The sequence below is a fragment of the Callorhinus ursinus genome, unplaced genomic scaffold (assembly GCF_003265705.2).
Source record: "Callorhinus ursinus isolate GAN/ISIS: 27379988/994484 unplaced genomic scaffold, GSC_fseal_2.0 scaffold12, whole genome shotgun sequence".
Classification (NCBI taxonomy): domain Eukaryota; kingdom Metazoa; phylum Chordata; class Mammalia; order Carnivora; family Otariidae; genus Callorhinus; species Callorhinus ursinus.
The window spans coordinates 12,453,579-12,476,141 of NW_027397074.1; the positions used below are offsets into that span (position 1 = coordinate 12,453,579).

Sequence of the window (22,563 nt, forward strand, 5' to 3'; positions counted from 1 at the left end):
CGGCTGTTTTTTCATCAATTGTTTACTTTCAACACCAGCCTTTAACAAAGCCTCCTCAAATGTGCCCTGCCCAGCTGACATTGACAAACCTCATGGTTTTTACATTCAGACTATTTTACAAGTCTTTGAAATAAGTGCACTACAAATATAACAGTTGTGAATTTCTTTGTATTTTTATTATTAACTGAACTCACAAAAAAAGTAACAGAGAACACCTGCATGCATACCCATACCAAAGAGCAAAACACGGTGATCTACAACCTTCTATGTACGAGACCGTGATTGAGCAAATTACAATGTATTGTTATTATCCCGATACCAGCTACCAGCTACCATAAAGTAGCTATTCTCCCACTTTAGGGAAGAGCAACTCGAGGCTACTAAAGCTAATAACATGCCCACATCCTAACGCCTAAAAAATGCCAGAGTCAATTCAATGCTCTCTTCACCATGCTAAGATTCCTCTTGTCCTTGTGAAATCTTTGTTCTAGTAGCTAAGTTAGAAAAAGCCACTAATTTTCAATAGGCCAACAAGCAAGGGCTTCAACACTGTAAACACAGCATGACTTCCTATTCAATAACACTAAATAAAGATAATATATTTCATCGGATATGTTTATTTTGCACATTCCAAGAATGGAATGTTGGAATTCATTTTGCACACTCCAAGAATGGGAAATTTTATTCTTTTGGAAACATGAAAAGGCAATAAATCTGGCTGTTCAGGTGGGGCACACAAGAGACATTCGGCTATTACCTCTATCTTTTGTTTCTCTTAGAAAAATCAATTGTTTGAAAAGATGGTATAATATGTACAATGGAGAATCCATTCGGGAGAATGAGGTCCATAGTGTGTGTTACATGTGATACGCCTCAATCTTAGAGACTGAGATTTGTATTAAAGAAACAAATTACTACAGCATCGCTAATTTCACTTCCTTATATGGCATCTGCCTAAAAGAGTCAAAATAGATTCTTTCAAAACGAATGTGCTAATATTTATAAAGCTGTGGACAGAAATACTGTCAGAGGCTAGCCAGTTTCCTCTAATTTGACAGCTAAAAAGCAATGCCAATGAGACAAGTATTAATCTTATTTCTGATGAAACATTGAACAAAATAGACACTGACTCTACTCTGCCTTGCTAAGTGATTTCAGGCATGCAAGAAAAACTTTTTCTAGTCACTTGGTCCCATTTTGTTCTTATGCTAGAGATCTTTCTCAAGAAGCTGTCTGGATTGGGAGGTTGAATGATAGAGAGAGGATGTGTGCTCTGTTAGAATGTGCCAAGGGAACCTTAATTCTGTTCTGAATAGGCACCTCGGGAAGCAAAAGAAGGCTGAGACTCTATTGAACATGAAGAACACACAGTGAAAGCAAGAAACTCCATGGCTCTGGGCCAGTGTGTGAGAGCCTAACAGGGAATTGGAGTCTTAGGAGTAGTTGCTTTGTTTGAGCACAGCTTCCAATTCTGTCTAGTTAGAATCAAATGCAAAGGAGTGAATCCCTGTACGCCAGTCCAGGAGAAAAAAAAATCTATTAAAGAAGGATGAGCCCACATAATATAGTAACCTGAAAACAAAAGGGCCACCCTTCATATCTTGCTTTGCCCAAATAGTGACATTGTAACAGAGTAAGATGCATGCACAATACCTCACCAGAAGCCCTAAATGTGTGTTCTGCCATAAATCTAAGACAATTGAAAGGAATTAATATGCTATAGAATATTTCAGGTAGATGGCTGTATCCTAAAAGATGCTAGACTGTTGGACTTTAAGATTTGAGATGAAAGCACAAATATCTGCAGTTTTTCTTAAATACAACTTGCATTTTTCTGGGCGTGTGAAAATGTATTGCTCTATGTAGATAAGGCAGAGCTACATGCCTACATATGGAGTCTCTGTACCCCAGCAGAACAAGGTCATTATATGAGGCCCAAATTGAACTGTAGCCATTTGTTTTAGAATCTTGCTTCAGCATCTCAGCTGATGCCTCATTAACTCAGAACTGAAGGCTAGCTACCAGGTTTCTGGATTCCTAAAGCATTGCTTTGCACATACCACTCATTTACAAACATTAAAGGGTTTCATCATCTATTGTTCAAATCTGAAGTGTGCATTTTCTAACCCATTTCAAAATTTTCCACCATTCCTCCATATTTAAAACACCTCTGTAGCCATAAATTACTTTTCCTCCCATATTTCACCTTCTATAATGGGCTATGTCTTATACTCAGATCTGTTGTACATGTGGTCTCATCTCTGCTCCTTAGCCCTCTCACCTGGAATGATTATATGTCACCTCCTCACTTACTCCTTCAACCACTTCAGGAATTTAATGAGGCACTATCATGTCCAAGACTCTGTACTTGACTGAGAATAGAAAAAACACCTGGCTGGCTCAGTCGGTAGAGCGGACTCTTGATCTTGGGTTTGTAAGTTTGAGCCCCACGTTGGAGGTAGAGATTACTTGAAAAAAAAAAATCTTAAAAAAGAAGAAAATGGATAAAGAAGAGAAGAGGTTGATGTTAAAAAGCCAACAATCTGGGTCTTCTCCCCTTCCAAGAGGTTAAGTTTCTTCAGGATAGTTGCCACATGCTACATTATACTTCTCTGCCTCTTCAAAAGCCTTAGGAAAGGAGATACCAACGTCAATGTTTATTGGTGAGAATGGCATCAGTAAAGAACTAAGGCTGGGAAGATGTGAACCCAGGAAAGAAAGTTTACAAATGTGACGTGGAAAAGTTGGAACCAGGTGTAGGCATGGTTCGGGCTGCAATGTGGAGAGTTTCACTTTCCAGTTACTACCAATTGTTGCATCACACTCCTAGTTGCAGAAATTTAAAAACTTATTGCTCTTGAATTCTCCAGATCCTCCTCATACACAGTCATTTACCAAATCTAATGTTCCTTTACTTTCAATATGTCTCATCTTCAGCCTTCGTCTCTCATTTTCATTATCGTGATCCTTACGTGGGGATTAATTTCCTCATACGTGAACAACTCCAAGACCTCCAATTAGTTCCCTCTCTGCCCTAGACTCCTTTAAGTTAATCATCCTTTTAGGTCAAGCTCCGGAGTTTGGACTTTAATCAGTAAAGTTTTAAAACAAAGGAAAGGCATAATTAGATTTGAATTTCAGAAAGAATTGTAGCCAGTAATGATGGAAAGAAGAGACAATAATTAAAGGTGGCTGTTGCCATTGTAGGGCAAGTAATGATAAGGATCTGACTTAACCTGGAAGAGAGAGCAGGACAGATTTGAATGACTCAAGAGACAGAATCCCCAGGACATCTAGTTAGATATGGGGTGGGCCAGCAAGAATAGGCAAAGATGCTTCTGGTCTGGACAACTGTGACAAAATGACAGCATTCTCTGAAACTGGGAATAAGGAGGACAAACACGTTTGTAGAAAGGTCAGTGGTTGCAGTTTGGAACAAGCTGAGTTGGAGTTCCCCATGAGAGATCCAGGTGTAGATATTCTGCAGCCTTTAACACGTGGAAGAGGTAAATGTCAAAGACCCCAGCTGGCTCAGCTCCTCCCCAGAGTTTGTAGTGTCCGGGAAAGTAGGCAGGAGCGTGGGCAGATGGGGAAGAGCTCCCTGGGTGAAGAATTTCTGGTTGGGTGAGCTTTCTCCTTCTGGGTCATCACTTGGGCAACATTTCTACATCTCAAGGATCAAGGAGGTTATTTTGTCCTTTAATCAGCTTATTTTTATACGTGTAAAGCTGAGGCAGTTGGACTAAAATTATGGGAAGCACACTCCCTGTACCAGGCACAATGTCTAGTTTAGATTGTTAGGTACATGCATATAGAGGGAGGCAATTGACTGAAAATTTAAAGTGGCAAGATTACCTAATTAAGAAATGGTCATTTTGTTTGCTCTTCTGGAGATCCATCTGATAAAAATAAGAAGTTCTAAACCTCTTCCCGAGAGAGAAATAAGGGCTTTTAATTTTTGAGGCCTAGAAATTTTTCCATATTCCCAGGGGGAGCTTAACAGAATTTTGTTTCAAAAGGAGAGGCTTTAATGAGATTTATTTGGATAAGACAAGAAGGTACTGGATGAAGACTATTTCTAGGGCAAAGATGGGGATGGAAGATGGGGGAGGCGGACGGCCAGAATCAGTTAAAACAAGATAACATATTTAAAATCTGGAAAGATGGAATGCTATTATATTGGGGGGATCTGTGTCCTGCTCACACCCTGCACTCTGGAGGTGGAAGGACTCGAGAGTAGAAGTACTGTGTGCATTCCAGTGGAAGCAAGATACTAAACACTATGGCCTGGAGCCAACATGCTGGGAACGCTCAATGGAAAGGCCACTGAGAGAGGCACGTTGGCAGCGTCTTCGAGTAGGGTTGCCTTAGAGAAGACAGAGAACTCCGCTAGCCAGCGGCATTGTACTGTAGAAGATGCACTGGGAAGGTCAAACATTAAAGGACAGAAGATCATAGCCAATCCTGAACTACCCAAGACCTGATATCAAGCAATGGGAGAGATCCTTTCTTCACTATTTCTCAGCATTCCGCTTTCCACAAATCACAATTAAACATAAAGTGGCTTAGAAAAATAATGACTTGAATGTAACTTTTCTTGTATTTGTTATGAATACACACACACGTACTACATATAAACACATTGATTTATGTAGTTCTTCATCTATATGTAATTTTGCAAGTACAGTTACACTATTATGATCAAATTTCCAGAAGTGACCACGAACCAACAACTTTGCCTAATCTATTATGAAATGTCCCAAAATTTTGCTAGGCTGCTTTTTGAAACCAATGTTTTCCTAAGTGAACTCGAGGAACATCCAGAATGATAAACGGAGTGCTAAGCAAATTAAAATATATGCAGTATATAACTGAGCAGTTAAAGATGGTACATAACAGAAATACACAGTTAAAGGGACTTTAAAACCTGATACTCCTCATATAGGTGACATAAGTGTTTTCATATTAAAAACAAACATGATTTATAAAAATAGCAACTGCTTTTTTTCACAAATTGTTGGAGGATTGGTTAAGGAAATAATAAAGCAGAAAACAAGAGGAAATAGGAAAACAAGAAGAAAACTGCATTCTAATCCAGTATGTTTTATAATCTGAAAGGAGCTATACTTACAATGTTTTCTACACTGGATAATCAACTCAACTTTCTTTTCTTTCTTCCATTGGTTTGAAAGAAATCTGGTCAAAGTATTTTATAGACAAATCCCAAAGGAGAGGCGGATGAGCCCAAATGACCATTGCGACCATCGTGGAAAGTCCTTACAAGTATGTACCACTTGTCCCTCTTGATCTCATTTTCGGTCAAACCTAGACAACTGCAGATTAACTCCATGATGTTCCAAGCCTGTTACACTGCAGCTTTCAGTTCCCTTGTTAAAGGACAGATTTGTTTCCGTATCACATTTGAATGCAGAAAAATTACATAACTATACTATTTTTTAAGCTATGTAAAAATATACTGTCTTCCCGAAAGGAAAAACAAATCACAAAGAAATAGTTTTCGATAGTGGTAACTACCACTTTCTCTACGTCTGCCTTCTCACATTCTTCTTGTCTATTGAGGTCCACCTTCCTTGCAGCCTATTTTTAAAAGTCCACCGACATATTTAGGGAGATGCGATACTGCCTTCCTCAGAAGTTCTACTATATTCACTGTACCCAAGGACCTACTTGTCCATGAAGAAATGGTCACATGCCATATGTGTCTGTGTGTGTTTTACACAGAGAATACAAATAAAAAATAGGTATTAATTATAATAATGGGATTTGTAAATAATTGAAATTTGCATAGCTGATGAAAATCTAGGTCCATTTAAAGGATGATCACAGCAGAGCTGAGTTTATTCTCTTGAAACTTCAAATTTGAAGATAAAAAAACTAAAATTTCTAACACGTGTGATGAAAATTCCCAAGTACTTGTCTAGTTTTGATTTGATCTCACTTATAAACAACCTTGTTTTGGCTTTCCCCAAATATATTCCTTAAGGGCTGGGATGAGACCTTAATTACTTTTTAATGTCACTTAATAGCTCTGATTTGTACACACAGCACTCTTGGTAGTACTTTTGTCCTTTCCTGTGGATACCTCTACTTTGCCCCAAGACCAACATATTTTATAAGAATTTAACATCAAGCACTGTAAATCAATGTATATTCTAAACATCAATTCTAGACCTATAAGTGGACTAAGCAAATTAGTTGAGTCAAAGATAAGAGGAAACAAGGAAGGCATCTTAGCAAGCTGTGGAGAGCAAAGCCAGGATTCTCTCAAAAGCATTAACAATGAAATATAGTCACTTTCAATTTTTTTAAATGATTGTACTTCCAACTTTGGTAGAACTGATTTGTTTTACACAAAGTTTTGGAAACAATGAGAAGGACGATGAGACATTTTATCTTTAGTCACTATCTGGTTCTAGAATAGCCTCCCTCACTTTCTTTTCTGGCTAAATGCATCGAGACATGATAATAAAAAAAAAAAAAATCAGGATGTTCCTTCAAAGACAAGACACAATTCTTCCACCTGGTTCCTAAGATCTTCCAAGATGTATGTATCATTATACATTCTCCACGTCTTACTTGCAGGCAAGTAAAGATAGCCAGATACTTTGTGATTCAGTCCGGAAACAGGCTTGGTTCAGAGGAGGTACTGTTTGTGGAGACCACACTGCTCCCATACCCTTTGTGCGCTTCTAAGTGCCTCAACTGAGAGCCTCCTCCTCTAGGGTCTAGCACTAAGCTTACTTTCCCTACATTACAGTGTACAATTCACATACAATGAATTGATTTATTACACACGTGCATTCTTTTTGTACTCACTTATATAGAGGCATCTGCGTTTAAAAAAACAAGGTGTGTCAAATGAAGCCCAGAATGACTCAACAAGTCACATTAGCCATTTAGAGGCTAACGATGAAAAAGAATAGATCTAGCCTTGAGAACCTCACTGTCTGGCACAACAGAGATGATCCTTTTAAGTAATTTTACAAACCAAAGAAGTCATTTGACATATTCAATAATCCTAAACTCCGTTTAGTTCGCCGATGAAGACTCAAGTGGGTGGTGCTATATTTTATCAAAAGACATGTTTATGATATCGGCAACAGAGTGAGTTACTGTGAGATTTGGTCAACATTGCTTCCCACGTCATATCTCTCCAAGCAAAGAGAACCTGGAAACGCAGGTTTAATGACTCATTTAAGAGATGACAAGATTCCCTAAATTTGTTGTCTCTTTAAGTTTTACCCTAAGCTTGTAGAAAATCCTAAGATTCAATTATTCTCCAAATTTATCAACAGCATTTTATTTTTGCTTATCTTCATTCCCTAATTTAAGTGTATGTAAATTGTATATTTTCTTATCCTGGGTTTGACAGAGTCCAGCTTTGTTACTGTTTGGAAATAGTGTGTGAATTCCTATTTATACTGATGTTTATGTCTTGGCAATAGAAGGAGATAGTAACTGGAGACATTCAGACGTATTTGTGTCAGATAAAATTTATTGATTCTTCCCTATGTTTAATTATGATAATAATTTAAAACAACCTACAAATCACAAGGAGTCACTTTTTAAAAATATATCGAATGTGATTTACTAAACATTTTACCGTCTCAATTAGCTACTCTCCAGTTACAATGGCAATAATGTGTCACAGGCAGGCTGCATCATTTCTGTTAAGGACATTTTATGATTCAGACTTAAAAAAAATAGAAATGAGTGTATATATATGAGCATATATAAAATATTTAATATACATACAGACACACGAAGCTGTCCTTCCATCATTCTGATTGGTACTACTATTTCACTCATTATTTTGTTTTACATTCTACAGATCAATTTCACTTGTAAAGTCGTATTTAAGTTAAAAAATTTTTTGTTTGTTTGTTTATTTATTTATAACCATTTACTTTTCTAGGGTCCAAATGTACCAGTAAATGTATGCACGGAGCACATCAAAATCTTAAGCAAACTGCATTTTAACTAATGCTTCTGCACTGTGCATGTTACATCTCCTGACTCTTCTGCCAGTTTTTCCAAACTTGGCCTCTACACATTACTCTGTGTATATTTATCCTAGCAGCCTGCCCATTTCCAAACTAATGAAAGGGCTGTCACAAATTGCTAGTGCCACCTATTAGTGGAAGCATAGAACTGCAAATCATGATAATCCCTTTAAATAGCACCTTAGAAGTCATGAGGGGTAAGATCTATCCCAAGACTCACACTTGTCCTAATTCATGTTTACAGCTGCTGGTCTTTTTAAAATAAGCTTTCACTGCATGCACTAAACTTAGACACTGTCATGGGTTTTGGAGATTTTGCCAGTAACTTTGCCCTAATGAATCAAATTTTATCATAATTTTTTTTCATAAAGGTTTGATAAGTGCAATGTCTTAATCAATTAATATGTAACTCTCTGTGATATAATATCGTGACTTTGAAAATGAATGCTGTGAGATAATGACTGATTAAAAATTTAGTTTAGTACTGGTTTCTGGAAGGTTTTACAATTGAAATACAAATTCTATTTAGCATAGTCCTGGCTTTAGATATAAAATTCTCCCAAACATGTAAAGGTGTGACATTTTGACTTTTGGACTGTGACATGTAGGTGTGTCACTGAAGCTTAAATGAGAAAAACTGGAATAGGAAGGTAAGTCACAAAATTTCTTATTGCCGACTTAAGTTCATGATAATTTTATGTTACTTAAAGCACCTATCTGAAGTACAATTATACATTCACACTAAGTACAAATAGATTATGCTCTGCAATCAAAAGTTTACTTTTATTTCCTTACTAGGAATATATGCGATCATATTAATTAATTTTAATTAAATTTATTCTTGAAAGACTTTCATTTGCATTAATGTTTAGAATATAGAACTTAAATGTAATTCAGCAAAAATCGTAACTTTTTTAAATTATGTTGTTTGATTTATATGTGATAATTGAAAGTAAGAAAACAAGGAGAAAGTAGTTATGACAGATCTATACATCTATTTAATTGCCTAAATATTCATGTATTTTATATCATTGTCAAGAGTGGAGTCTTGGAAATGATTTATGTGAAGAGAAATAACAACATAAAGTTAGAATTGGAAAAATTATCTCTTCAGTATTCAGGTTTCTTTAAGCTAGTAATGACTGAATATCATTATCAAAATTTGGTGGGTTAGAATTTTACATGGCATGGTTTTGTGGTCTCAATTATTTTCCTGCTTGCTAACGTCTACACTGTATAAATTATTATTTCAAAGGCCAATCTGGTTGGCATCTTTAATCAGAGAAGCCACAAATTGGAGATTTTCACTAGCCCACATTTGATCTGACCAGGATTGGATCACAAGATGTGGGACTGAGCATCTTGTTTTATTTTATTTTTCATTATTTTGCCAGAATATATTTGTTGAGTAGGTGAATAAAAATTTCTAGTTTCTAGTGTGCTTAAATTGAAGATTTCAGAATCAAAATATGATTTTTAAAGTTAACAGAATTTGAGAAGAAAAGGCCATGTTAAATAAGGATCGGTAAGTCAGAGACCTGATGTCAAACATGCGGTGCCTATAGGAGAAAAGATATTGCAATGAATTTATAACTTCTTTGCTCTGTGTGGGTGTGTGTGAATATATATATATATATATATATATATATATTATTCCTCTACCTTTCATAGACGCTTTTTTTTAGCTATGAGGAGATTGTTAGTATAAGACATATTCCACCCTATAGAAGCATGTGAATACTTAAGATATCCAAGAGGACTTTTCATGGGACCCAAAAGATCATGCCCACTTTAAAATAAATAAGTAAATAAATAATTTAAAATATGAAAATTACTGTAAACCAGTAACAAAATTGTTGTAAAGTGGCCATAAATTTCACAACCTGTAGGTTGCCAAGATTACTTTTTCTCAGCTATAAAACATTAACATAAAGTTTTGTCATTCAAATATACCCAGATATTCATGTATGTACACATATATATGTTTGTATGTGTGTATCTGTGTGCTCTGGTAGAAGTAAAGAAAAATCCTGAAAAGTCACCAAGTTTAATTAGTAAATCATTATTCGTATTAATGAACTTTGAAGTGATCATAATGTACTGAGCAATGGAAAAAAAGCTTTTGTAATTTTTATTTCATAATTTTTAATTAAATATTATATTCTATTATCAGAAAGGTATGTGTGAGAATTTTGATTTAACTGATAATCTCATTGTTATAATAATTAGACTCTGAGGGGAAAGAAAAGCTTTACAAAGTATGAAAAGAAGGCCTTTAAAACATTCATTTAAGTGCTATTTACTAAATTCTCCCTGTGAAAGTAAAGTTAAAGACATCGATTTAACCTTTGGATTCACATGATCACCATCACATTCAGACTTGCATGTGTCTTTGATTTCTACTAAAACTGAAGCACACAGTGTCCTGGAAAAGCTCATTACACTGAGTGATGGAACATTTGTCATTTGTTTAAAACCCCAAACCTAATTTATTTCCTTGTGATTTCCATAGGTTTTTCTGAAGTCTTCATTGTACCACACATTCCAAAAGGAAGATTATATGATAGTCTGGTTTTTCATGAGAAAAGTGAAATCTGACTAGTTTTGTAGGCGAAATAAACAGTTATGCATCAATTTTAAAAAGAAACATTTTAACATTTAGCTCTGTTACATATACTTCAGGAAGGCAAAAGTATCTCTGAGAGAATGTTTCTTGAGGATAATTTGTATGTGACTGCTGAGATTTACAGAGTTCTCACATTTGCTTCCCCCACAAGGATTCTAAATCAGATTGGTTCAGAGGAAAAGCCAGCATACCCCATTTTTCTAATATTATCACTTCTCCAGATGGTCCTGAACACATCTATTCAATCCCTTTTTCCTAGAAAGTAAAGAGGTACCTTATTAGATATATATGTACATCCACTACAAAGGCTCCCTTCTTTTTCTTTCTCATTTAACATATCAAATCTCTTTCGTTTCCTACTAGGCAAGATGACAAGTAGAAAGTAAGCACAGTGATTGCCTGAAACTTCGTCTTAGCAACTGAGCAATGAGAGAGTTAATGGTGGATCTTTGAAAACAAGTGACCATGGGAAATTAGGGTTGGCAGGGATTTAACTCTTCATGAATCATGCTGGAATATTTTTAAGGGCAAAGCAGTGGATGTTTTAACCGTGTTTGACATCTAATTAAGGAGGAAAAAGAAGTAGCTTAAAAAAAAAAATCTCTATTATAGTTTAGAAACAAAGTACTGACAATTGGCTACCAGGCATTTGCTTTGGCAAAACATGTAGAGACAAAAAGGTAATGACAGACCAATAAAATGACAGAAGAAAAATTGCTTGGGCCATTCCTTTTCTTCTTCTTCTTCTTGTTCATTTCACAGTTTATTTTACCAAATTGCTAAGCCCTAGGTATTTCAATAGAATTGTTACGTAGGTGTGGGGCAGTTTGTGATTAAAAAAAAAAAAAGAATAATTCTAATGGATGCCATTGCTAAAAGGAGTTGATAAAGACAGTGTCCAATATATACATATTGTCAATATACACAAGACAAGTTTAAAGCCTGTACACATATCAAAGGACTATTCTAATTAAATGTTATCTGTTTAGTATATAGAAAGGAATGGCACCTCTTCTATAATGAAGAGTAATCTATTACCATGGAAATAAAATTCTTGCAAAATAAATATAATTCTCAATTCTTATTTATTTTACAATTTATTTAGCATTTAAACAAGTGTCCCCAAATCTAGTAGATTTTTAAAGCGTGTTTCATGCTTCAAATTTGTTACTCTAAAATTATAACATACAGCCATTCTCATCTTCAAGAAGTAAAGTTGCATGTGAAACTTACTCATAAGGCATATAAACTTGGATAAAATTGACCATCAACCTAAGTATTATTTGATGGCATTCTCTTCAAGAATGAAAATGGAAAGCAAAAACTGAGGAAAATACAGATGCCATGATATCATATACTATAAAAATAATTTAAAGACAGTTACTAGAGATATAATAGAGATTTAATTAAATATTTAATAGAGGCTATATAATTTTTTAAAATCTTGTATGATAAGTACAATTGCAACTCTGTTTGCTAATGTTTTAAATCCATTTCCACTTTAATCACTAGGAAACTATTATAGGAAAAATAAATGTATCTTTCAACCCAATGTATTTTATCTAGTAAGTATTAATTCCAAATAAACACATTTAATAGGTGTTGAATTTCCTAATCCAAAGTGTGAAAATTACATCTCTCCTTCCTATTTGTGGTCCTCATTCACACTAGAGCATTCAGAAAGAGATGTTCCCCATCATGTGAAAATTAAAGAATATGTTTCTGGCATAAAAGCAGTGTGCAGTAGACAGACATCTCTACAGACAGATTTAATGACTTTCTTTCACATTATAGGCTGAAAACAGAATACAATTGAAGCTTCCCACTGCCCCACCCCCAATTCCCGAAATCTGAGACTCATAAGAAAGCAACACCTTAGGGAGTAAAAGTACTTGAGTTAAAGCATTTTAATCTCCAACTCCATTTTTACTAATAGCTCAGTTATATAAACACTGTCTTTCATTAAAAGTTTTATATATATATAATTTTCAATCTATGTTAGCATTATTTGATACATCTATCTATAAAATCTGTCTAAACAAATATAGAACAAATATTTTCTTTGAAGTCCTCATTAAAAACCAAGCATATGCATTAAACTGTGACCAAATAAAGTACTAGCAACCATGTGATAAAGCTTTTTTCCTTTCTTAAATTTATACTCTTTTTGAAAAGAAGTTCACACAACTAAGCTGTACAACCAGAAAGTAATGTCTCTTCAGTTCTCACTAAAGTACATATGGAATTAAATAAATTTATATTTCAAAGGCTTTAGCTTTACACCAATTAGCCAAATACACAGTCTTTTGTACAATCATAACACACTGTGGAAAAACTAGTCTGTTCCCTCCAGTTTATATTCTCTTGGCAAACCATGATCTACTGCTTATGTTAAGCATCTGATTGTCAGATTTGAACAAACTGAATATTCATGATGACGATTAACCATTTAGTGCCTAAAACTAAGAAAATACAATTTATCGTAACAATTACTATAGGTGAAGCATTCACATCTACAAAGAGACTATTTTTGCAATAGCAATTTTTTTAAAGATATTTTAATAGAAGTAGAGTCAGAAAAATTAACAGAACATATGATCACATATACAGCTCAGCATTTACCAGGCATTCAGCTCTTCTCTGCAAATGTGATTAAATGTTCTTTGTTTGCATTTAAATTGTCATATATCAAACAGGAGACATGCTTTTATAAAAAAGTGTTTAAATCATCTCAGAAAGATACACACAATCACATAGGTTTCCCAGGTTAAACTCAAGGTTTTACGGTTTGGGTTGGGAGGGAGTTCAAGGAATGAAAAGGTTGGGGCAGGGTGGGGGGGGGCAGGGGTCATTACAAAGCTGGCCGAAATAAAAGAAAAATAAAGATTTACCTTTGTAGGATAATTTCAGCCTTGGTACATTGTTCTTCCCATTTTGATAGTTCGCTCTCGCTGTAAGTAATACTCCCCAGAAAAGACAGACAATCCTAGCGAACCAGCCCATGCTGCAGACGCTGTAGGTCCTTATGCTGCTTCAGCCTTCCCTCCTGTATTGTGCGGCCAGAGAAGTTCAAACAATCTGGAAACTGGAGGTAACAGGTGATTTAGGTCAGTTTCATTCATAAATGCAGACAATCAAGACCTCACGGCAACACTAACACCTCTTCTTCTGTAATAGTCACTGAAGCACAGAAACTTCAAACCCTCAAAAAAAAAAAAAAAAAAAAAATCGAGCCAGGCACCGGATAATGAGGCACAACTGTTGTGTGGAAAGAAAAAAAAAAAAAAATTAACAAGGGCTGCAGCAGTGGTGCTTAAGAAGCAGTTCCTTTTATCTAGGCTCTTCTGATAGCCGGTGGCGGACTCTAATCCTGCTCTCTGCTTCATTCGGCTCCGGGGAAGCAGAATGAAAGGGAAACAGAGAAAGAGAGAGAGAGAGAGAGAGAGAAAGAAGAGAGAGAGAGAGAGGAACCGTGAGCAGCGCGGACTTTTCCTGTACACATGTAGGGAGAGATGACACAAGATCTCACAGACAGGTTTTCCCAACACTCACTAGACTGGCTGACAATGGGAGAACAGGCGAGCTCAACCCACTCCCCTTCCCTCCTGTCACACAACACATGCAAAAAACATCTCATAGAGATTAGAGCCGGGAGCAGAACCCTCCAGCGTGCCTCTCTGAAAGGCATGGAGCTATAAATTTACTTCCCAAGGCACGCGTTGTTTTATAGCCATTTTTAGGTGCAATTTTGATTAAAAAAATCTGAATTCTGCTACCTACAAAATTTACAACTAACACTCATGATATAGTTCCTTTGAACTTGTGTGTTATATGTGTGTATGTATGTGTATCTATATACATATGCATATGTGTCTATATGTGTATCTTTTTCACCACTATAACTTTAACCACTGAAGGTTTTAAAGCCTTGTTAGAGATCATTGCCTCTTCCCAACAAACCCCCTTGGCTCAACTCCCCCCTTCCCCCGCCCCACTGCAATTTCAGTGAAGAAATTCCTAGTAAAGCCCATTTCAACAATCAGTTCAAGACAAATATAGGTCCACTGAGAATTATAAATTACAACTCAAAGGGATACTCAGAATTTAAAAACATCTATGGTTTTCCAGCTTCTGGAATGCCCTGGCTAACATTTGTAATGCATCACACATCTCATTAATTAAAGCCACTTCACTAGTTTTGGTTTAAAGGGCAGAGGAAGATGACAAAGTTCCCAAAAGTCCCTGCTGAGTGTCAAGGACCAATGTAAAGAGAGTTATCTCTGTGTCTTCATGACCTGGTGAAGGGTTACTAAATTTTCTGTGCACATGAATATCTGTGTTCAGGCAGTCATACAAGACACTATTAGTTCTTTCCTAAATACACATTTTGTCTGAGGTGTTTCAATTTCCTCTTCTATTTTTCTTTTGATTTTCCCCAAAGCTGATATCCTTAAAGGATTTGGGGGGTTGGGATATATAGAAGTTAATAGGACAGAACTTTTTCCTCTTTACTCCTCAACTCTCTCTGCCCTCCCCGCCCCCCATACAACACACACAATTGAAATACAGAAGAGAGACCCCTACTTCAATAGTTTGGAAATTTCTCAACTGAAACAAGAGGGTGAGTCTCCCAATTACAAATGTAAACACTTACTGAAAGTGGCTTAGTATTCTTATGGAAAAAGATCTAAGCATCGCCACTACAGCTTTCATGACTTAATGTCTACAGACCAATCAGGAAAAAGCATCTCCCTCACCCCTCCCTCTCTCTGTCCGTCCGTCTCTCTTCTGTCTCTCTGTCACTGTCTCTGTCTCTCTTCGTGTGTGTGTGTGTGTGTGTGTGTGTGTGTGTGTGTGTGTGTGTGTAGGAGGAAGAGGATTTAAAGGAGGGAGAGTGGGGGATGGGGTGGAGGGATTCTCTCTACTTCACTAGATTGATTCATCAAACTGACCGTATTGTATTTGTCAGTTTCGGCAAGCCCATTGATCAGTCAGTATTGTTAAGAAAATAAAATCCAAAAATAATGTTGATTTTACTGATTCCCACACTTGTTATCCTGAGCACTTTTCATGCTCTAGGCAATGGATTAAGGCTACAAACGACAAGAGGCTTGTCTGTCTTCCATGGATTACTCTCTACAGACGTTTATTCTACAGAGGAATTCATGTTACTTTGGGATTACTTAGAGGATTGGACTAATGAATTATCCTTTTGAAATATCACATATAATTAGTTTAAATAGTTGCACCACTTTCATTAATATATATTTTAAATGCCTTTAAATATTTATTTTTTTCTCTAGCTCCCAGGACCTAGGGTAGAGGAACAAGTTTATATTTGTCAAAACTAAACAGGATAAGCAAATTTAGAAATGTATCCATTTCACTTGCGTAATGTCTAATTCTGAAACATTCTGATGTGTTCCAGGAAAAAATGAAAGGTTGTAGGTAAAATTCAGATAAAAGAGGATCAGAATTGAATCCATGGGGAGGAAAGACATTCAATCTGGATTTTGAACCACAAAATCAGGACAGAGTTACTTAATTTTGTAAAACAAGTAGTTTAAATTAATGTTGAAGTCTGGAATTTGGTAGCACAGACACCCCATGTTTAGAAACACACACATAATTAAAAAAAACCCACTTCCATTATTTATCTGTTTGATATTTTTCTTACCCTCTAAATTTTTTATCGTCTTTGTGTCTTTTCAAATGTTCGAAAGCTTAATAAATTCACCTTCACATTTGCTTATCTGTGGACTTTTTATTTAAAAGTATGATTTTTTTACTTTACAGTAAATTCTTTGGGTAAGCATAACTGTGCTAGACTGATTAAATTATAAAATAATAGAAAAGTGTAGCCATGCCATAGATATTTTAACTGTAATTTAAAAGAAAAGAAAAGAAAAACTGCATGCGTGAAAAATACAAAAGTATTTGGAATCTATATTTCTACCTCTTTCGAAGTCTTTGACTTTCGTCAAAGTTGTTTTCAACTTTTTTCTTATACCCCCAAACACATAAAGGATAAGGAAGGTTAAACATATTTCTCAGCTGAGGGAGAAACAAGGTAGGGGTGGATCTGGGTGGGTGTTTATCAGAACTTTTCAAAATCTGGGTGAAATGGAAATTTTGATTCACCCTCCAGGGAACATCATTCCCTATTCTGACAGTCTGTGGCCAAAGCTCTGGCATGAGTAAGTCTGCCCTGTTTGTTACCTTAGCCATTGATTTTAGCGCATCCTTTACTACTCTTTGAAAGTCAGAAATATTATACTGACCTTTAACATTAAATTTTATTTAAGGCATAAATGAAAAATTTTATTTTGCTTTTTTCTCAAAGTAGTCTCTCATTCCATGATTCTCTAACTCAACAGTCTATATCATGTACTATAATTAACTTTACTTGCAGGTGAATCCCTAATATCTGTTTAAATTTCAACTTTTCAGATGTGATTAACTCCTACTACAGAGTCAAATTTGAGCAGGTGCTTACTACGATGATCAGGCTGTTATATACATTTCTGTCATATAAATCAGCAGTTTTTAACCTCACCCCACTCCATACTGAGATGGGTTACAAAGACTTTCGAGTGAGAGTGACAGTTTTCTGGGTGGTGTGCTTGATTTTCTAGAGAAACAACACTTCCAACTTCCCATCAGGTTGGTTAAGTTTTGTTTTTCCCCAAAGACCTGTATAGTCAGAGAAGATACATATTAAAGCCTTTCTCCGTTGAAATGGAATTTTTGACCTTTGCATGTATTGAATAAAACCAATGTGATATTTTTTTTAATGCCTGCTGTCTGAATTTTATTTATTATGAAACAAATTGGGATGGCGACCAACATTGTAATTTAAGAGCAGAAATGATTGTTCTAACTTGTGAGATGGTATTCCAAGTACTTCCTCAGGTTATAGATACCCTGGATCTTACTGTGAGGTGAGTGGTAGGAGAAAACTCTTCCTATATTTGTGCATAGAAGAATATAAGGAGAAATATAATTTAGAGGTATTTAAAAATTTAGTGCATTAAATATACCTGAAGTTATGGTGTACTTTGGTAAACACACTTGCCTCTCCCTCTAATCCCACTCCACCCCTGTTTTATTGTGGTTGAATAGAGCACTGCTCCCAAACTATGTGCTTCTGACAGAAGTAGATGACCTCTTTAGGAGAAATAACTGGGTTCAGAATTTTAGAATGAGTTGGTTAACCAGTACTAAAAACAGATAAATTTTCGGTACACTCTCCAAGGTGTTATTCAACTGAGTCATGTAAAAACAAACAAACAACAAAACAAAAAAACCCCTGATATTAGTTTCCATCTAACATCTGCTATTTCTTACTTTTTTTTTTTTCTTCAAGGGATGCTTCATTGCTGTATGAGAAAGGCCTGTGATCAACAGAATTATAGCAAATGTCGTAGTCGAACATTTGTCCTTGTTCTGACATCTCATGTTGGAAATTCATTTTTAATGAGGATTCTTCTGGTACAGGGAATTTGAAACCTTTTCTTTTTCTAAAAAAGAATTGCGTGGGTGAAAACATTCTTTAGAAGATCAGAAGACATCTTATTAATTGGGCAAACTAAATAGTTGATGCATTATATGTTCTAGCCAAAAATGATAGATTTGAGAACTACTGTAGTAGTCACTGGGAGCTGGGGGTGGCAGGTTAAAAGCAATATTTAAGAAATTAAGTTAAACTTTTCAGAATCTGACCCTTGTGAATGCTTTTAGTATAAGCAACATGTGAAAGCATGAGTTGAGAGGAGGAATTGGTAAAAGGCAAAGGGAACTCACTCTCTAGGGAAGCATTAACTCTTCCTTTGCTCTTTAACGCCCCTGCCCACACCCCTCTCTCCCCCTGCCCTCCCCACCCCCATAAATGGAGATTTCAGGAAAATAAGCTCATCCCTCCTCTGGGATGATTTTCTAACAGCCTGGGAAAAAAACAAAACAAAACAAAACTGTTTTGTGTTTTCCCTTGTGACACAATGTTCATGATACTTTAAGGTAAATATTAGGGAACTCAAAAGACTCCTTGTTTTTCAAATGAACTGAAGTGATAAATGTTAGATGAATGCAGGAGATCAGAATCTGGCCAGTCACATTATTTGTGGCTGCAGATTTTAATAAAAGTTTTAGACAATTAAGGGTATCAGAAATTATAGCGGAAGTTCTTGAATGGTAAGGTGAGATGGTAGATTCCCTTTCTTTGAGAATCTGAATTGTGGGGCTGAGTAGGTGAGTTTTATTGGGTTACCAAGTTTAAGCGGGGGATGGAAAAGAGTGACAAAAAGGGATGCATTAACATTTTGTTTATGGTTAGAATCAGAGCTGCCGGAAGTGGCTAAAATCCAGTTATTAGGAACATGAAGGATTATTTTTCCAGTCTCTCTTCTTTTGATGTCTTAAAGCCATCGTATTTTTCTACATTTTAAAATGTTTTAAAAATGGGAGTTTTTCTTTTCCACCATCTCCTTAAGGAGCTTGTCATCACTTACAGCTTCTTTATCAGATTATCTGATAAGTGAATGCAGTGTCCCTGAATATTAACATATTGAAATAACAAAACAATGAAAATATCAAAATACCTGCTTTTTTTTGCCTTTTTTTTTTAAAGTGAGTGTCTCCACCTCAACTCAAATGGAACAAGAAAGTTTTCAAGTGAGACAAAAATCCCATTGTTAATACTGATCAGTACAGGCCAGGCAGTGAAGAGGAAAAAATGAGGCGTCCGTGGAATACAAATGAAATGAGCAGGTTGGCTGTTGAGTGTTTCAGAATATGAAGTTATTAATTATTTGGCTTTCAGTTAAAGGCATATCACATACCTTCTCACCGAATAAATAAATAGGCAGATCTGTATTAAATAAACAAGATGAAGAAACTATGTAGGGGTGTTTCAAGGATTACTTTACATCTGACTCAAGCAAAGCAGATGCATATAGTTACCTTTTGTTACCCACTGTTTCACCTCAGATGTTAAGTTTCCTAAAATCTCTATAGTCTAGGCACAGGCTTTCCCCTCCCCCCCCTTTTTAAAAATGTTTTTAAAGAGTTTGCAACTGATAACGATGGAGAGCAGAAATGCTGAAACCTAGAATTAAAGGCCTTTAAAACGGTTTATTATAATGGCAAACCCAACTGTCTGGTGGATGGTGACTCAAAATCTACAGTGCAGGGCGCCTGGGTGGCTCAGTTGGTTAAGCGACTGCCTTCGGCTCAGGTCATGATCCTGGAGTCCCGGGATCGAGTCCCGCATCGGGCTCCCTGCTCAGCAGGGAGTCTGCTTCTCCCTCTGACCCTCTTCCCTCTCGTGCTCTCTATCTCTCATTCTCTCTCTCTCAAATAAATAAATAAAATCTTAAAAAAAAAAAATCTACAGTGCATTCTGGTTTGCAAGGGCACAGATTTCTCCAAATTGCAAGAGTTAGGAAGAAAAGACCTCAATTATTTTCTTCCCTTTTCTCTACTGTCTCAAGTGTTAAATATCATTTGGTCCAGTCTATGCACCCCTATTTTCTCCTTTGTGGCATGGGGTTGGGGTTAGAATCATATGCCAGGTTTCATTTCACTGTGTTGGCTATAAGAGCACCTGTCACCTTATGGGAGAGATTAGGAAATGTCTTGTTTATCAGCTAACAATTTATTATTATTATTATTAATAAATGATTTATGAAGAAAATTCAGATCTTCCCCATTTTTCCTCAGGGCCCATCCATACAATAAATCTCTTTGAAAATCAATCAACATAAATTCATTTTCTCATGCCTGCTGCATCGATGAGAAGAGAAATAACACCCAATATGCCCAACCTTGACTCTTCTTAAATTACAGATCCAAGTTGAAAATGGTTTGACTTGAGGATTTAAATGATAATGTGATGATTCCCATGCTGGTTTCTTAAGAGTTGATCCATGGCTTTCGTAATTTAGAGCAAAGACCCCCAAATACCTAACAGAGTGAATATTGTAAAACTCTATTTGAGGCATAAAATTTTTTTTGAACTTACAGCTTTTAATAATAAGTGAGTGCATTTCTCTCCAGGGTAACTTTGAATCAAATGGCATTTGATTTTTTGGTTTTGACAGAATCAGATGGTTTGGTGTTTGTCGATCTCATTTTGACATATTAAATAATTACTACAGATTTAATGATGTTGTGAAACCTATTTCGATTCTGTTAAGCCAAAATAAAAATGTTTAGAGAAATAAGAAAACTAAATTTGAATGAATCAAGCTCAACATGCTAATCTATTTCTTGGGCTGTCAACACGAGTTTGAAGGCATTTGCCACCACGTGGAACCCGGCAAACCTCACATGGTTCCAGAGATGCGATTGTAAATAGACTCTTTCTTTACTCTCAAATCCAGTTACCTGTGAAAATATTTTACTTACCATATTTCTTGCATTATTTATTTCATATTTACCCATTCATTCAACAAAATTTTGAGAATCCCGTAGGTGTCAATCATTGTGACTTGCAAAACAAATTCCAAGTTTTTTGAGAACAGTGATATGTATTCCGAGTAAGGAGCGCCAGTTTATATTTTATTTTTTGGTAACTTTCTACCACAAAGCATAAAAACTGTCTGCAAAGCTTTCTGTGCCTATTTTGCCTAGAGGGCTTTATTTATTTATTTAAAATATAGCTCTACTGCTAATTTCTTTCTTTATTTTATTAACTTTTTAGTTTTTAAAATTTGTTTTACTTTTTATTTTTTAATTTAAATTCAATTAATTAGTATATAATGTATTATGAGTTTCAGAGGTAGACTTCTATTTTCTTTTCATCAAATCCTGTACCTGTTTTCATTCCTCATATACTATCTTCTCTGTTATTGTGGAAGACCCTAGCTGATGACAGATTGTCTACATATTTTGTTGGATTACTTATGATTATAGGCTATTGTATTCCCCTAAAGTTAATCTGCCTATATGAGCATTTTGCATTAGGGACTCAGGATAAAAGATCGCTTAAAAAAAAGAAAGAAAGAAAAGAAAAGGTCTTGCATGTTTTTTCACATTGTTTTATGAGTATTCCGGGAGCTGTCTCTTCTGTGAGTCTATGATGTTGTGTGCATCTATCTATTATAGCTCTTACTACTTTATAAGGTTCTTCAGTACACTCTAATCTCAAAAAGGAACAGAAACTTTAAAAATTTATTTTCAGTGCTCAGCATAGCATTCAGCACAGAGTAAAGTTTAACCTATTAATTAGTGAATTAATTAATTCATTAAAGTGTAAGAGGAAAAATATCCTAGGTAGTGAAAATATTGTGGCCCAGAAATCTCACAACTTTAATAAATAGTCTGGTAGAAATAATTTATTTGCAGATATAATTGCACTAGTTTTCCATGCTCTGATATTAAGCATGTATCGGAGTGTAGACAGTAGCATTACAGAGAGTTCTAATTTGCTCATTTAAAATACTGCTAATGTAGGGCGCCTGGGTGGTTCAGTTGGTTAAATGACTGCCTTTGGCTCAGGTCATGATCCTGGAGTCCTGGGATTGAGTCCCACGTTGGACTCCCTGCTCAGTGGGGAGTCTGCTTCTCCCTCTAACCCTACCCCCTCTCATGCACTCTCTCTCACTCTCTCTCTCTCAAATAAATAAATAAAATCTTTTTTTAAAAAATGCTGCTAATGTAATGATATTACAGCCCATGAAAGAGAGTATCTTTGGCTCCTCCTTCAAAGCATGGGAAGTGTCATTGTTTTATTGTTTTCGTTATTATTATTATTATTATACAGCTACATATTTCTTCTCAGATTAGAGACCTCTCTTCAGATTTCCTTAGCCTTCAAATGATGATAGTACATTGCTAATAGAGTTTGAAATAAGCATTCAAAACAGGGTTTCCTAATGTATAGTGTATCCAAATGGCAGGCAATAAGTTCTTATT

The 22,563-nt window shown here is 35.7% G+C and overlaps 1 protein-coding gene across 3 annotated transcripts in view; it reads right to left on the bottom strand.

Moving 5' to 3' along the window:
* Positions 1 to 22,563, bottom strand: part of SEMA3A (semaphorin 3A) — a 472,351-nt gene that overhangs the window by 197,694 nt on the left and 252,094 nt on the right. For 2 of the 3 annotated variants that reach the window (XM_073898731.1, XM_025873255.2), the window contains exon 1: positions 13,542 to 14,095. In XM_073898731.1, the coding sequence (XP_073754832.1) occupies positions 13,542 to 13,653 (112 nt within the window). In that variant the 5' untranslated portion in view covers positions 13,654 to 14,095. Of the gene's footprint in view, positions 1 to 13,541; positions 14,096 to 22,563 lie in introns of those variants that run through there. The other variant, XM_073898730.1, reaches the window with a different exon arrangement.